This window comes from Odocoileus virginianus, chromosome 34 (genome assembly GCF_023699985.2).
Source record: "Odocoileus virginianus isolate 20LAN1187 ecotype Illinois chromosome 34, Ovbor_1.2, whole genome shotgun sequence".
Classification (NCBI taxonomy): Eukaryota; Metazoa; Chordata; class Mammalia; order Artiodactyla; family Cervidae; genus Odocoileus; species Odocoileus virginianus.
The window spans coordinates 31346033-31363593 of record NC_069707.1 but is presented as its reverse complement, the minus strand read 5'-3'; the positions used below and the strand labels follow the sequence as shown (position 1 = coordinate 31363593).

General features: G+C 38.3%; 1 protein-coding gene across 1 annotated transcript in view; it reads right to left on the bottom strand.

Moving 5' to 3' along the window:
* Positions 1 to 2343: 2343 nt before the first annotated feature.
* Positions 2344 to 17561, bottom strand: part of STX7 (syntaxin 7) — a 53169-nt gene continuing 37951 nt past the window's right edge. Inside the window, exons 3-10 of the mRNA XM_070461665.1 lie at positions 15647 to 15716; positions 13146 to 13239; positions 12295 to 12432; positions 11471 to 11523; positions 10824 to 10920; positions 9401 to 9473; positions 6451 to 6533; positions 2344 to 3672 (exon numbers count right to left, since the gene is read on the bottom strand). Coding sequence (XP_070317766.1) covers positions 3580 to 3672; positions 6451 to 6533; positions 9401 to 9473; positions 10824 to 10920; positions 11471 to 11523; positions 12295 to 12432; positions 13146 to 13239; positions 15647 to 15716 — 701 coding nt within the window. The 3' untranslated portion in view covers positions 2344 to 3579. The remainder of the gene's footprint in view (positions 3673 to 6450; positions 6534 to 9400; positions 9474 to 10823; positions 10921 to 11470; positions 11524 to 12294; positions 12433 to 13145; positions 13240 to 15646; positions 15717 to 17561) is intronic.

The window sequence follows — 17561 nt, the reverse complement described above, 5'->3', positions numbered from 1 at the left end:
AGTAAAGAAACTGCCTGGATGTAACCCGCAGGTTTGTCTTTCTTCGTTTCAGCTGGATTTAACAAAGTCAATAGGCTCGGTGAAGCAGCGTGCCTTTCACTATGACAAGACATGCAGAAAACCTGTTTTCCCTTCAGGCTGAATTACGCTGTTTCAACCTCTGCACCTTGGTTCACTCAGAACCGCCACGTGATGACGAAAGCCTAAAGGGTTTCAGTGCAGTGACTTAGAAACTTCAGAAGGGGGGATAAGGAAGGTGTGTCTGCAGGCACCGCCCTGGGCAGGTCTCGGGAGCGCATCCCGGAGACCCTGTGAATCTGGAAGCCTTCTGGAGACTCCTGTCACCCCAGCCTGCACCACAGACGCCAGCTGAGTCTCAAGGAGCTGTCAGCGGCCGTCTTGGCTGTTCACAGTGCCAGAGCAGGCGACCTGTGAGAAATCTCAAAGATGCTGTGATGCCCATGTCCGCAGCCTGCACACACACTTCTGCCTGGATGGCGTCTGAGGGCGGGCCACCTTGCCCTTATCTGCTTCCTCAGTTCCTGGAAATGCCTCTTGTTGGACCACTCTTAGCACCAGAAAACAAAGGGGGTTCTGGTTCTAGAAAAACATACCTTCTGGCTTCCCTGCACTGCAAAGGACTACACAGGAGGAGACGGTGATGCTGAGGTGATGGACAACCCAGCGCAGTGGTGAAATGCTGACCGATGGAACGAGTCAACTATGAAGGAGAGCGCCTTGGATTTTACTTCTCTTCTATTAGGAGTTGGTGGGGAAAAAAAATAAGCAGTTCCGTTTCTCTGTGGTAAACAAGTCTATTTTCCTAACCAGAACAAAGTGCAGAACGAGAAGCCTTCAAAATAAAAAAAGTCTTTTTTCATTGTCAATCTGTCTAAATCAGTACTCAAAACAAATTTTTTTGTGCAGAAGATTTCACTTTTTTAAATTTAATTTTTTTAAATTGAAGCATGTAATTGCTTTACAGAATCGTGCTGGTCTCTGCCAACATCCAACATGAATCAGCCATAGGTATACAGACTCCCCTCCCTCTTGAATTTACTATTTTGTAACAAAAGCAGCAACGACACCGAAGAAGACCCTGTTGCAGCCTCTTCAAGATGCAGTGCTCTCAGTGAAGAACTCAAAAACAACTGCTGGGCACCCAGCAGAGGCCTGACTCCAGAGGCTGTCTCCATGGTCTGCTGTCTGAGATCAAGCTCCATCGGTGTCCACATTTGTATCTTCTAGGTGTGATCCCACGCCTACTAAAGACAAGGCTGCATTGTGTTGGAATGGAACCAGACAGTCTTCTACCACTAATCACTGTGCAAAACCAAACCATTTCCATAATATTTAATGACTGATACAGTGGTCAAACCCTTCCTGCGACACTGTCATTCAATTTAAGCAAAGAGGCTGGTCATGCAAGTATGTCTTCAAAGCACACTAAAAGGAATGCTGTGTCATTTGCTAAGGAAACCTCTTCAGCTTGAGACTTGGTTCGACTCAAACAGATTCAGATATGTTGACAGTCATGCAAGTAAGCATTGCCTTTCAAAGAGATTCTAAAAATTAACCTAAAGGAAAACTTTGTTCATTAAAAAAATTTGAATACTGTACCGTTTTTCATTTTATTTTTTTCTCTCTTGTATTCCAAATATTTTGTGTAAAATTTTCTAAGTTAAAAAATTTCTTAAAAAGAGTTGATCTGTGTCCCAGTCAAAATAATTTATAAAATATTATATTTTAAATTAAGGTGCTTAAACTCATGTCTCCCAAAGTAAGCGCTTTTGCTGTTATTGGGAACTCAGCAAGAAATAAACAGAAGTAGATGCACTTGCCTGTATGAGAATAAACACTTTATCCAATATAATCACAGCAGAAAATTGAGCTGATATGTGGCATCTATAGATAGTCCTAAGAGACTGGCTTACTATACTTCTCTGCGCACTTACAGAGAAGGATCACATTCCAGCAGGCCTGATGGGCTTGCACTGCCTTCAGAATAGGCAGAATTTGTAATAATTCACCTGCCTGCATCACCCATCCTGTTCAATAAAGCAATCTCATGTAAATGAATACAGTCTTGACGTTTCTCATCATTCACTCACGAAACAGTTTTCTACAGGCTCTTCTTGTGTTTGAGTAACAAGCAAAACAGCTTCTACCTATTAGCAGCAAAAGAGGGCCAAAATAAAAACTCTGAGTGAGTTGGTACTCCACCAAGATGCAAAACGGTAGCCATGTGGTTACACTTCTTCTGTTGCGATGTCAGTGGCAAAAGTGTCAGATGGGTATCAAGTCCCGCAGAAGCGGAATTCTCTTGAAATAAAACTCTCCAGGCACTTTTAAAATCATCTTTATTTTGCTTGCAAAGATACAATTTACTTAGTTACTTAATATTTTATTTGTTCCCAACTGAAGTCTCATAGCTTGCCATGTAAAACATTGCCTTCACTATCAAACCGCTATGTAAGAACATTATAAAATACAAACTATAAAGATGATCTTCTTTGTAGTATTCAGATTAGTGCATTAAAACAACATTGATTCAAAAAGGCAAGTGAGTTAATTGGCAAACATCCAATTTTGCTAATGCAGGATGGTAAAACATGATATGCAAAGGAAACCCAGAATTTTAAGTGTTAGGTGCCCGAAAACAGTAACTGTGGGAAAGTTACTTCCCCAAAGTAATCTTGACCCAAGGACACAAATGTAATCATTATTCTATAGGACAAAAGGGAAGGTAATTAATGTTCCATCATAACAGCTGTGGAGATACACAGCAGAACAAGTTTGGGATCTTTAGAATTCTAACACAATAGGTACTGATTTGTCACACTCTTCCTCCAGATCACATTACACATTTACAGGGACAACACAGTTCCTTGTAAAGGGATGTCAGGCTCAGCAGAACCTATATAAAAACAATCTATCCTTAGCATTTTACTCGGCAGTCTACAACAAATGCTTACTATCCACACATCAGGAGTGAAAGAGATATTAGGAAGTTATTCACTGACTTCAACAAGGGTCTTAAGAGAAAAACCAAGATAAAAGTTAAATAGACAACTTATGCTCTGTGAACCAGGAAAAAAACAAAATACCAAACACAAACATATATGTTATTTTTTAAAGTTATTGACAATGTTTCCTCCGCTGGCACAGATCAAACTGAAGATCTGTAATCAAATTAACACAAACATGGGTACATGTTACATTGTGACGGAAAGATGCACACAGCAAACACACACACACCTTTAAATTTACTAATTTCCAAAAGCGAAGTCAACAGGAAAAATAAATTATAAATGAAAGGCAAATACAACGTGGGCAGAAAAATTATTAGATCAAAAAGCATGAACGTTATGCCAGCAGTGATACATAGGAAAACTTTCAGCATTAGAAAATATAAGATTCAATCCAAAGAAAACTTTCTTCCAAATAAAAATAACAGTACGGGAACCATCCTTTAGGCAACTGCTTTAAAATAATATAATAAAAAAAACCCACCATGATTAAAGGAATCTTCCTACATAATTTACATAATGTAGTGCAGTAGTGCGCTCCTGTATCATCTTAGCCTTTCACTCCCCATATGATGAGACCGATAATTAGAACTCCAATAACAAGGATAAAAATGATGATGCACAGGGTTTTTCTGGATTTGCGCTGCAGATGCAAAAAACAAAACATGTTTACAGATGTAGTGGAGCATCTCGATGGCAAGTGAACATCATTTGGTTCATTTCTAGAGTAAAATCAATGGTAATTTCTCACCCTCAAATTTAGGGCTATATTTTTTTGCTTTTCAATACATATAGTACTATGCTTTCAAAATATATTCTTGAATTAATGGTACTAATTCAGGGGATAATTATTCAACTTTTGTTGGTGCTTTTTCTAGATGTGTGGTTGGGAAAGATACAGAGAAATAAAAATGAAGTGACAGAGTTTACCTATATATGAAAACAAAAAACAGCTTAAAGATATTAATCTTTAAACTTTTATCAAAAAACTGCTCTTCAAAATGAGTTCTCTGACCATATCAGCAAATATTTGACAATGTTTCCTAAAGTTTACTCAAGTTTCCCAAATCGTTCTCATCCCTAAATATGAATGGAAACTGCATGCAGAATTTCAACATACAAATAAAATTTTAAAAACAGTTAAAAAAATGAAAAAACACTCATTTAAATTATAAAGGTCGAGCTTTGCTCCATTCTTTATTCCTGGCCCACCTGTAGATTTCTGTATTTCTCTAATGGCTTGTCTATCTCACGACAACATCCAGGAATCTTTTTTCTTACAAAGTAGAAAAGTCTGTAAATTTGCTTTGGGTCAACCAGAAGTAACGTAAAATTAACCAAAATGATGTTTCTGACTCAATTTTTCTTAAAAACTATTAACACTGCATAGTATTCCACGTGGCCATCTAATTTTTCAACAAAATACTACTCTTCACATCTTAAACACAGTTCATTTCAATTTCATCCTGCCCATGTATTTTCCCCAGACTCTACCTGGTTACCACAGACGCATCTGTGATGTGCCTTCATCAACAATTACAACTGTTCCACTAGAGAATTTTATTTTCCCTTTGGGTACCATCTCCAGGGGAGGCAAGACTCTGGGGTGCTATGGTGATGAGAACGTTTTCCACCTTCTTTTATGTTCTTAATCTATCCAAACTACTGAGGAGCACCACACCGCATTTTGCAGAGGCATCATGTAATATCAAGGCTGCCGAGTGGGACTACCGGGAAACTGCCCGCTTCCCATCCCTGTGCTGTGAGGCTCTCTTCTCATCCCTCCGGGTCCTGTGAGAACCCCCTGGACAGTAAGGAGATCAAACCAGTGAATCCTAAAGGGAATCAACCCTGAGTGTTCCCTGGGACAGATGCCAATGCTCCAATACTTTGGCCACCTGATGCGAAGAGCCAACTCACTGGAAAAGACCCTGATGCTGGAAAGACTGAAGGCAGGAGAAAGGGGCGACAGAGGATGAGATGGTTGGATGGCATCATCGATTCAAGGGACATAAATTCAAGCAAACTCTGGGAGATGGTGAAAGACAGGAAGCTTGGCAGGCTGCAGTCCATGGGGTCGCAAAGAGTTGGACACGACTAAGCAACTAAACAACAATAACAACCAGGTCCTGTGGAATTAAGGGTGGGGGCAGTTCTGGCTCTGAAGGCTTAGGTTGGGAAGATGTGTTCCCCGTTTTTCCCCAGAGCAGCTGCAGGTTTTCCTTCCACAAGGAAGAGGAGAAGTAAAATTTGGGGATATACCTACATCTCCCTAAAATTCAAAAGCAAAATGAAATGACATTGATGAATCGTGCTGAACACTCTATCTGAGCAGATTTAACAGCTGGCAGTTACAGATTACTCTGGGTGTGTGTGTGTGTGTGTGTGTGTGTGTGTTCAACTATTCATGAATGATACCTCAGTCTACGATGCAGTGACATTAACTCTGCTGAGCTGCATGTCTGAATCTCATGCATGAAGACAGTAAACAAGAGTTACTCTGCTGGTGAGCACAACCAGTGGTATAACTCAGCATCCTCTACCCAGCTTCATTGTTCCTGACATGCGACAGAATGTGTACTGATTCGTCCAGTGAAAAACTGTACTGAAACTAAAGGGAATGTCTAAAATCAGCGAGAAAACTGAAAAGCGATTGAACAGGTCTAGAAATTTTAGAGGAAGGTGACAATTTCTGAGAAAATAATAATGAACAACTACATCAACAAATAACGAAGCTTTAAAAGGGAAATAAAATAGGGTGGTATTTAGGGGTTCCCAAAGAGAACTTATCTCTGTTAAACATCAAAGATTTACATACTAAATGATATAGTTCATGGTACTAATATTTGTAGTCTTCTGTATATACTTGTATTTGACTCATCTGTATGGATTTCCTATACTAACCTGAATCACTTTAGGGATCATGTGATTGCTGGTGAAGGGTATGCTGAATGCTGACCCAACACCCATTGGTCAAGGACCCTCCAAGCTAATAAAATTCCCACAGGACCTGAGACATCTTTCTGGGACAAGGATCTTAGCCTCTTCAGTCCAAAGTATCACAGACCAAAAAGAAAGGCAGAAAGGAACAGTGAGGAATGGAGGGAAATCACTATCAAATAGGTTTCTTGATTGAAATGTGAAAATGACATTGGAGACCAGAAGCTGCCAGAAAAGACTGGAGTTGTCTACCGCTCCCCTCAAGACTCTAAATGCTAAACTGCCTGTTCCTGTGGGCACAACACTTGTTTAATCCTGAGAACAGACAGGCTAAACCCAGTTTTAAAGGACGGGCATATTTCTGGCCTGTCTTCCATAGGATTTTAGATGTTAACATCTCCAGCCACATGATTACACAAACACACACACTTATACACATCTAAGTCTCAGTTACAGGACAGTTCAGCACAGCTGATATTACCTGATAGTCAGCCGCCCTTGACAGCTGCTGGTTTGCTTGCTGGACGTGCACCTCGGCATTCTCCACGTTGGCTTCTATGCTGTCTTTAGAATAAAACACACAGAGAAAACTGTTAAACAGGTGCTGCCGTGCTAGTCATAGAGCTGTGCAAATCACCTAATTTTATTCATGGTTAAGATTAAATACATTCATTATTCAAAGATTTATATGCGTACAGCTGAATTTTCTTTTAGCAACTGTATTTCTCAGCTGCCTCAAACAATACAGAAACAATGTGAAGAAAATGAACTTGATTACCTTCATTGCCGCGTACTCCAGTTCTACCTGGTAAACCCCAAAAGTACTGTCACCGAGTTTGCATCCTGTGATGGCCAACTCAGAACCAAGTGAAGCATTCTGAGCTTTGCTTCAGGGGAAATAGGGAGGCCTGAAAACCGTCATCTGCTCAGTGGCCAGCATCAACCTCCTCTGTGCTGGAAACCGAGGCTCCCTGAGAGTCCCCACAGCCTTCTCCAGTGGTGACAGGTTTCCTTCCTCCCCTCCTCCCAACTGGGGGTAGAACATCCTGCATCTGTAGGATGGATGGCCGCTGTCTCCTCCTCCTCCCTGCAGACGTCAGAGCTCACGCCCACCTCTGTCACTCCGCAGGGCAGCGGGTATCCCAAGATGTCTTTTCTTCTTTTTCCTTGACTGTTTTAGTCCCTGCTCCACTGATGTTCTCTTCAATGCTTCTACTATTATCCATATTGGCGATCTCAATGTCCAGCTGCTGACCCTCAAATACCCAGGCCTCTCAAATCTCTGAACACGCATTTTTTTCATTGACTTTGCCTGTGATGCTTTCTGAGATCTACTTCCATGGTCACATTCCAAACCTGTCATGACCAGCAACTGCAGCTTCTCTATAATCTCCAATCCAGGTCTCACTCTCCGATCACCACCAGGTACCTTGCGAGTTCTTTCCTTCTAAGACCCCAACTTTAGCGACCCTACCCCTTTTTCATGGCCCCTTACATACTTCACATCCTCACCTCCCTCTTCCTTACGTTCGACTCCATGGACAGTCATTTGCCACTGCTTTCTTGCACTCATCGTCAGCCCTCGTCCCCCCTATTGCAGTCACACTTAGGTGACAAAACCCCAACCTATTCTGTGCCGCTTTATGTGGGTACAAAAAAGTCACCAGGGCTGACTTATTTCACTTTAAATTCTTGACTGCAGGGCACTTTGCCCCATCTCCCCAACTCCTGGAAGGTAAGTTACACTTTCTCCACGAACTTCCCATGCCTCCTCACTCTGTCATTCTCCACCAGGGGCCTTATTTCTAGATCACTGAGACAACAGGAGCAATCAGAAGACACTCCCACAATCTCCTCTGACCCCACCCACTACCACATACAACCACCTCTGTGCCCAGTGGGACCCATCTGTGCTCAGAGACGGCCAACCACTCGGTGCGTGAGTTTGATCCCATTCCAGCTGCCTAGCTCAACAACCTCAGGCCAGCAATTGCTTCCCTCTCACACTCAACACTTCTTTCTCATCAATCCTATTGCTGCCATCTTAAACACAAGCCAACCCTCAAATCTCTCCTTGATGCCACATCCACTGGTGGTTAGGACCTCATGTGACTCCTAGAAGAAGCTGTCTCCATTTGCTATCTCCAGTCACTCTCCTCCCGGTCTGTCTGGAACCTACTTTATCGTGCTTTTACCTGCACGATTTCACCAGCACAGCTCTCATCTGAGGTCATCTATGCCCAACATGTTGTTGAATTCAGCAGTCAACTCTTAATCCTCAGCTCACCTAACCCAACAGCAGCATCTGAGAAAGCAGCAGGGTCATCACCCTGAAATGCTTCCTCCACACCATCCTAAAACTGTACACTCATGTGGTTTTCTTCTGCATCACTGACTAGTCTTTCTTGGTCATTTTTGTTGGTTCCTCCTTGGCTCTCTAGCCTCTAAATCAGAGATCGACAAACTTTTTCCTTGTGCCAGGTAATAAACACTTTAAGCTTTGCAGTTCTTTCTTATGGTTTCTGTCATACATACTCAACTATGCCTCTGTGTACAAAGCCTGTTGTAGACAACACATAATGAATGGACACAGTTTGCTGACTGTGCTCTAAATACTTACAAGTCCTTAGAACCTCCTCTTGCTCAGTTGTGTCACACTCTTTGTGACCCCATGGACTGTAGCCTGCCAGGCTCCTCTGTCCATGGAATTCTCTGGGCAAGAATACTGGAGTGGGTTGTCATTCCCTTCTCCAGGGGATCTTCCCAACCCAGGGGATCAAACCCAGGTCTCCTACATTGCAGGCAGACTCTTTACTGAGCCACCAGGGAAGCCTCTCTCTTCTCTCTCTCTACTTATTTCCCAGGTGATCTTACCTAATCTCATGGCTTTAAATACCATCCATATGCAGATGATGCCAAGATTTAAGACCCCAGCCCAGACACCTCCCCTTCCCTCACGTTCCCAACCCAACAGTCCAAGTGGGCCTCTTAAAACCCAGGTCAGATGATCACGCCCTTCTGCTCACACCTTTCTCTGGCTTCTCCTCTATTAACACAAAAACTGCTCTCATGATGGCTCAGGGGCCCATGTGATCTGGTCCTGTGTGACTTTGGACACTGTCTCCATCCTCCGCGTGCTCACTCCCTTCACTTAAAATGTAGGCAAGCTTCTGCCCGAAAGGCCAGGGCACCTGCTGTTCCCTCTGCCTGGCATCTCTTCTCCTGCTGGCTTCCTTACTCCCGTGAAGTCCTCACTAAAACGTCACCTGCCCTTACTGATTCCACGCTGAAAAGCAGCATACATGGTACTTTTGACTCCAGGAAGACCCAAAGAGAGAAAAGGAGGTAAGTTACTTTGGCTTGAGAAGTTACCACAGGGAAACTGCATGTGGCCTGCTTCCACCTCATGAAATTTCACATGTAGGGCTTACCTATTACATCGCCTTGCTCGTGAATCATCATTCCCAAATCTTTAAATATTTCATTAATATCCATAATATCAGCCTAAGAGAAAAAAAGTACATTTTATTATAATCGGAAATTTAGTCCCCAATCCACAAAGGGGGAAAATTTTTAAAAAACCCAAACCACTGACCATGCATCTGGACTTAATAACATACATTTTGGGCATATGAGAAAACTATTTGACTATAGGCAATCCCAAGTAAGTAGACTCTGAATAACAGTAACCATTTCTCTAAAACAAGTTTGTAATGTTAAAAATATCAGGTGATTTGGAATGGAAATGAACGATATATGTAATAGAGAAGGGTGGTGCGTTATTGAATTTACACCATGCAATATGATTAGTCTTGTTATCACAAGCAGTATTTCCTCAAAAACATTGAGAATATTCTAGTAAAAATTTATATGTCAATTTGACACTTAGGACTGTGCTGGGTCTTTTTATGGCACGTGGGCTTAATTTCCTCACAGTGTGTGAGATCTTAGTTCTCTGATGAGGCACTGAACCTATGTTCCCTGAACTGGAACGTGGATTCTTAACCACTGGACTACCAGGGAAGTCCCTCGATTTGACACTTTAAAAGAATAAAACATGAGGTGTAAATTCAAATTATCAAATTAATAAACTTGAATACACAATGGAATAGTGATGAATAAATAAGTTATAAATTTAATTTTCTTTAATATATAACTACTATTTTGCCTGATTAAAGAGTAACATGTAAACACTTTATTCAGGAAGAGTGGGGCGATTTACACATTCATCCTAGAACTTGGCTTTCTCATCTGTAAAATGGGGAGTAATAATAACACAGTTAAGTTGCTTTTATGAAAACTAAATGAGACAATATGTACAATTTATCACATAGTGCTTGATGGATGGAATCCATCAATAAATGGTAGCTATTGTTAGCTATTATCAGGTCACTTTCCAGGGAACCGGTAGGTTCCCTATGAACTAAGGTTATAAACCTTTCAGACCTCTTCGATATCCTACATGTACTAAAGGGAAATAAAATACGTTTAAAGCCCTTGGAAGAAATCTGATTCATGCAGGTGTGATGTGTATTATGTGCCATGGAAGCCATCCAGACTCTCTGAACAGAACTTTATCACCAGACTGATATTTTTCTCAATGGTCAGATGACTTAACAGAATTTAAAAAAAAAGAAAGAAAATTTGGAGTGGAGGGGAGTATATTTTCTCATCCTAGCACAATTTCTAAAGAGATTACTCTTTTTAAAAGCAATGATTCTAACTTATATGAGAAATGCCACCGAATTGATATTTATTTAGTTTTCTCTCTTGACCCTTCTCCCAGCATCACCTAAGCATCTTGAGAACAAGCTCACTAAGGAAGGCAGTTCAATCCTACAATGTAAAGCTTACTTCGAGTTGCCTGATAGAAGACTCTCTCTCCTGAATAAGGCGCAGGTCATCCTCCGTAATTTCTTCATCCTGCAACTGAGCCTGAGGCTGAGTTTGGCTATTAAAAAGAAAGGACTATGTAAAAAAAAGAAAAACTGGTATGGAAATAAGGGTGCTTCCTTCTTATTACAGAAATACTTATTGAACAGAACATTTTTGCCTGAAAGTCACAGAATTGCTCACTTAAATTCTAAAAGTATAACAGAAATGTTAACCAAATTTTATTCATTTTCATTTCAATGATTTTTTTTAGAGTTATTATTTAATTATTGGAAGCTATTACATCTGGCAAGTCAGTATTTCTTCTTGGTTGACTTAAACCTCACACACGGGAATAATCTATATCAAAAATAATCTTAATCAAAAATTAAGTCAATAATATTTATTTGGATAAATAACTACTTAAAGAGTATTATTAGTATACTGGACTGTTTTTATATATTTTATAATAATTATTTAAAAATGTTTTCAAATGTATTGTTTTCTATTTATAAATAACTTAGGAATCAAGATATATATATTGAAAACTAATTTTGCCCAAGACCATGATGTAAAAAACAAATACGAAAAATAATCTTTTACTCGGTATACTGTTTTATACTTCTTACCTTTCCCAGGATACAAGATTCCTTTCTTTTGAGCTCTCCTCAGGAAAACCGCCCTGAATAATTTAGTAAGAGAATGGATTGAGATGGCACAAAGGAGAAGCACCCAACACTCATATTTTCCTTTATAATAATTTAAACCAATTTATGTCCACGCTGGAGGAGAGGTGTAAGAAGAGAGAAAGGTTCTTGTTCTAATATTTTAAGTCAATTACTTCAAGCAATAATAAAACTATACCCTAAGCTGATATGGAAGGAATTCATCAAATATTCTCAAGAGCCAAATAATAAGTATTATTTGATTAAAACAGAATGTAGCCTTAGAACCTCTACATTAAGGAACAAGGAAACACGATAGTTTCCAGGGAGATTTAAAATTAGATTCAATCAAAACTCCACTCTAACCTATCCTTCCATTTATCTTCTCCAGGTCTAAGTTCATTTTCAATATTCACACAATATATTCACTCTGTTCATTTCAAATCATCTTCATATAACCCAGGAGTAAAGAGTCTTCTACTCCAGCAGGAATACAAAGTAACAGCCTCAGGTGCAAATCAGGATTTGATTCCTAATCTTCTCTGACAGAATGTTTCCGTATTTTTATATAATCTGTAATCTTTTGTTTCATGACATGGACAGAATAACCACAATAATATGCAATTATCATCCTTTTAAAAACTGAGCAGAAACTCCTGAAAATAAATATTCAACACTGATTTCCAAGATATTCATAGGTCTTTAAGACTCAAAAACCATGCCATGTAGTTTGTACAGGATCCCTGGGAATACCGTGTTCAGCTTTACATGCCGTTTTAAATACTCACAGATACTCTGGAGCTGGCTCTTACTCGAGCAACAAATTCTTTCTCTCTCTCAGCTGCCTGCCTCTGCACCTTCTGAAAGTTTGTCAGCGATGTTGTGAATTCAGCCACTAAGCGATCCTTCTGTATTTTCCTTTGACGCTAGAGAGGCGGGGAAAAGAAACCTGCTAGAATCAAGCTGTGAAGTTCTGTAGAATTTGCAAAAGCTGTTTTGCTAGTAGCTGGCTCTTTATTTAATTTTGAAAATTTCACTCACTCTATTACAGAGCCTTACTGATTAACACTCAATAACATTTTGCTCAATTTGATAATGTGTTCAAACAAATATATAATGTGTTCAAACAAACACTGTGCATATTTATCTTGAGGCAAAGGCCCATAATGTTGGATTTTTCACCTCAAGTTTTCATCCTAAAAACTAGGCCACACTTATAAAGTAATTCCTCTTCTTCTTTATTTTAATGGAAATAAAACCTTTGATTCACCTAAGTAATAACTTCCACTAAGTAAGCAGGGTAATAAAAACGGGTGCCCCGAGGAAACCTCACATCTTGAATGAGCATGCAAGTTGCATGAAGTCAGTCCTGGAAGGCCAGGAAACAATTAGTCAGGAAGCATTTTCTGAGCACTTATTTAATTATGGGTCAGGACAACTGCATGGAAATAATTTTTGCTTTACTGAACCACAGGATACTACCTGGGCAATTAAATACAGTTTTGTGTTCTCTGAACTAATCTCAAATATTTTTTTCCCCCAATTTCCTTTCTAGTACAAAGATCAGTTCAAAGATCCTACAATGCATTTGATTCCTTTCACATTCAGTACATCAACACTGTGTCTTAAAGCTTCATACCTGGTCACTGGGGGTGGTGGGCAGAGATCCAAACTCTTTAATGTACTTATCTGTTTCTTTGGCAAGTTGGTTCGTATACTGCTGCTTCTGCTGGCTAAAGTGAGAAAACACGCATCACAGTTAAAGAACTAAGGTATTTCTTGAAACTATAACTCTGCCACTCGATTCAACCCTGATGAACAGTTTTAGAAAAATCACTTTTTTTAAGAAACTGGCTCAAATTTTCTCTATGAAAACAAAGTTCTCAGGTTCTATAAATACTGAGTAAATACTATGTGGAAGGTGCTTTACTCACATATGGAGATAACCAAGCTTTGAGAAATAAATATCAGCAGCTATTTAGAAAAGAAGATGACTAAAGCCAACGAGAGATTGTAAAATGTCTAATGTTTGAGATCCGGCGGATGTGGGGGCTTAAAATGCTGTCCTGTTCTCAGGGTACAGCCAGCCTCTCTCATTTCTCTACCTGGGTATTTATATCCTATAGAAACTATATTAAAAAAGAAAGAGCAGAAGTCACAATGATTAATAGTACAAATTTACTAGTATTTATGTTCACCATAGGAAAAAAAATGATAGCACCTCTCTGTAAAAAAGAAACCAAACACAGTGAAAGAGATAAATTACATAGTTACCTGTTTCTATCTTGCTAACTAGCTTATAAAGTGAAAAGTAAGATCTATAACTAAAGAAGTTGACACTTAAAAAAAGCTTGTATTCATGTGATGTTTTACAGGCCACAACATCAGTACTTCTCATATATATCATCTCTCATTTTATTTATTTTTTTGCTTTTTAAAAAAAATAATTTATTTTTTATTGAAGAATAATTGCTTTATAGAACTTTGCTGTTTTCTGTCAAACCTCAACATGAATCAGCCATAGGTATACATACATCCCCTCCCTTTTTGAAGCTCCCTCCTATCTCCCTCCCACCCCACCCCTCTAGGTTGATACAGAGCCCCTGTTTGAATTTCCTGTGTACTGGTCACACTTTGGGTCCTTTAAAATAATGAGAAACTATATGATAATATTGGAGAAGGCAATGGCACCCCACTCCAGTACTCTTGCCTGGAAAATCCCATGAACGGAGGAGCCTGGTAGGCTGCAGTCCATGCGGTCACTGAGAGTCCAGCACGACTGAGCGACTTCACTTTCACTTTCATGCATTGGAGAAGGAAATGGCAATCCACTCCAGTGTTCTTGCTGGAGAATCCCAGGGACGGGGGCCCTGGTGGGCTGCCGTCTATGGGGTCGCACAGAGTCGGACACGACTGAAGCGACTTAGCAGCAGCAGCATATGATAATATCTTTTAGTATATAGGTATCTATATTTGACTGATGAGGAATTATACCACACTTATATATGTTTACCAAATGCCCTATCTTTATATGCCTTTTACAAATCTTTATGAAAAGTAATAAAATTCTAAAAAGAAGACTTTAATGATATCTACATATTCAGAATCTCCACTCTTAACCTTAGCAAAATATTGTTAACTATTAAGAATTATGGCTTCTGTTCTATTTTACTTTATTTTAATAAATGATGGTTTATTATTTAGATTTAGGATGTGTTTATCCCCCTGGTATCTATCCACTGCAGAAAAATGCAATATAAATTATAAGACAACTATAAATTCCTCAAACTGTACTTCACAAAAAATATGAATTATTATTACCTATCTTTTAATTTCTTCTTTTTTGCAACTTTTCCTTCTTTAGCTAATGTTTGGCATTTCATTTATTACATATTTACTACTTGAAATTTGTAGCTGGCAATAGTGCTAAATTAACATTTAAAAATGATTTAGGTTTAGAATAATGTTGGGCAAACCATCAAACCCCAAACAGAAATGTCTTCCTTATAAGTAAAATGGAAATAGTTCTTTTGATCTACTTAGCTCACTGCAATTTTGTAAGGTTTTATGAGAAAAGGTATAAAAACACACTGTAAAATCTGTAACACCACAAAGTATTGTTGCTGTTGTTCTATAGCATATTACTCAAATATGTAAGTACATTATTTGATTATATCTTTTATTTTTCAAACAGAGGCTAATGTTTTCTGAAATTCAAGGATGTAAAGATAAATTTTGCGGGGGCATAGTTCATACTGGATGTTCAATGAAATCTAAGCGAAATAAATAAAAATCATCACAGGGATTGTTAGCTACGAGAAGTGACTCACACAGGGAGAAGCTTAGAGTACTGTTTTTCTAAAGCCATCAGAAACAAACTATTAAAAAGTATTAGGTAACCAAAGAAGTTCTGCTTTGATAGAGAAAGCCAGATCTTTAAAATAAAGAAAAACAGCTGCCCACTTTGGACAGGGAAAAACTTACACAAAATCTGAGTACAAATGAGGCAGCAGAAAAAAAGTATTAATTTTTCATTGTTTTCTCCAATAAATATAACACTACACACTATCAAATGAACATAACAAAAGGTGGTTTTCCCTCTTTATTTATTTTCTTTTTGATGTTTAATTAAATACTTACAGCTGTTGCCTCAATTCAGGTGAATCTTGAGGTGTTCCAAGTTGATTCAGAGTCCTCTGTATTTCCGCAGCTATTATGATAGAAAGTAAATGTATAGTAATTATTACAAACGTTAGGCCATTAGAAATTAAGTTAGAAGTTAACACAAGCAATAGGACAGTTAGAAAAAGACAGGAAAAACAAAGAGATAAATATAGAAAATATTAGTTGAGAAAAAAAAATCAATTGTTTATTCAAATCTAATTAGTGACAATGAATTGTGTGGGTACCTTAACATGTGAAACTGTAACTATGATCCAAAAATACTATCTTCTTCCCTATTCCATCAGGACATTTGGTACAATGGCACATGAACTGTCATGTAAATTCTACTGGCACAAAAATTGTGAGGAAAATATGATTCACTGGGATATAAAGTGAATGAATTACAGTTAATAAATGAATGAGGAATAACAAAATTATAATAGTCATTTTTCAACTGTCTATGTAATAAGCAAATCAAGCAAGAATCAAAGGATGCTAAAACCATGGGAATACTCACATGACCTTAAATTATCATCACATAGATGTCATTAACTTGGGCTAACTTTATAGATTAATCTGTTGCTTACAACAAATGACCAAATTTAGGATAACCAATTGTACAAACTAGCATTATGAGCCTCCTGACATGATGCAACAAGAAAGTCACAAAATGACCTATGTATTTTTCTTGCCAAAATATTTAACTGGAATCTATAAGCAACGGAGCACACACCACACACAATCATGAGAAAGAAATCAGACCAATCTAGATTATGTGATAATCTACAAAATGACTGACCTGTACTTCTTAAAATATTAATATCACAAAAGAAAAAATATATAAAAGCAGGAAGCTTTCTAAATTAAAAACACAAAATACTTTCTAAATTAAAAACATAAAATAACACCCAGTATACAATTTTTGACTGGCTGATTCAGGAAAAAAAAAAAAAACCTACAAAAACTATTTTTAAAAAGTTGTAGAGACAACCAGAGAAACCTGAATTGAATCTGGAGAGAGAAAGACTAAACTAAAGTTGAAAAATGTCAACAACTGGTGAACCCAGGTAAAGGGTATATAAAAAGACCACTGTACTATACTTTTATTCTTCTGTAGGTTTTAAATATTTCATGCTGAGTTCCCCACTCAGAACTCTACCACTGTAATAATAGTAATAAAAAAAAAAAGGCTCTTTACAAAGGGGAAGGTTCTAGCTTTATGCATTTATGTACACAAATAAAATGTCAAGCAGAGATAAGTTGAAAATGCATCTCAAAGTAAAGAACTTTCACATTTCCAAGAACTAGGGGAAAATGATCCAACCCACCCATTCTTTTTCATTTAAAAGAAGTCGTTTATTTATATAGCTTAAATGCTTTTAAAAAGTCATTGTTTATTTATGGGATCAAGGGAATGATTGTATTCCAAAACACAGGATTACTTTTGTTCAGTCAGGATGATGTAATGAATATTGCTTTCAAGTCAAAGATGGAAAATATAAATACTGGAGAGGAAATATATAGCAACTGTTAACCATTCAGCTAGTTACAAAGGAATTTCTTTTTGCTTTTTTTGGTAATAGATGTTTTCTTTTGTGAGGTGAGAAACTTTGCTGTTTTAAACTTATGGTTGCTTTGTACAATAAGTTATATATTTCCTTCTCAACCTTAGTGGATTCTCCTAGGCTACCTTATAGGGGTTTAAAGCTTTCACTTTTGGAAAAAGTATGCTGGTAAGACAAACTGATGCAGACATTTATTGTTATTTCGAGAGGATTCTTGTCTTTTAAAAAGGCCATGGTAAGTGAAAAAAAAAAACAGACTGCTCAATAAATGACATGAGGAAAACTGACCAACCATTTGGGGGTTAAAACAGAGAACTCAATGTAAC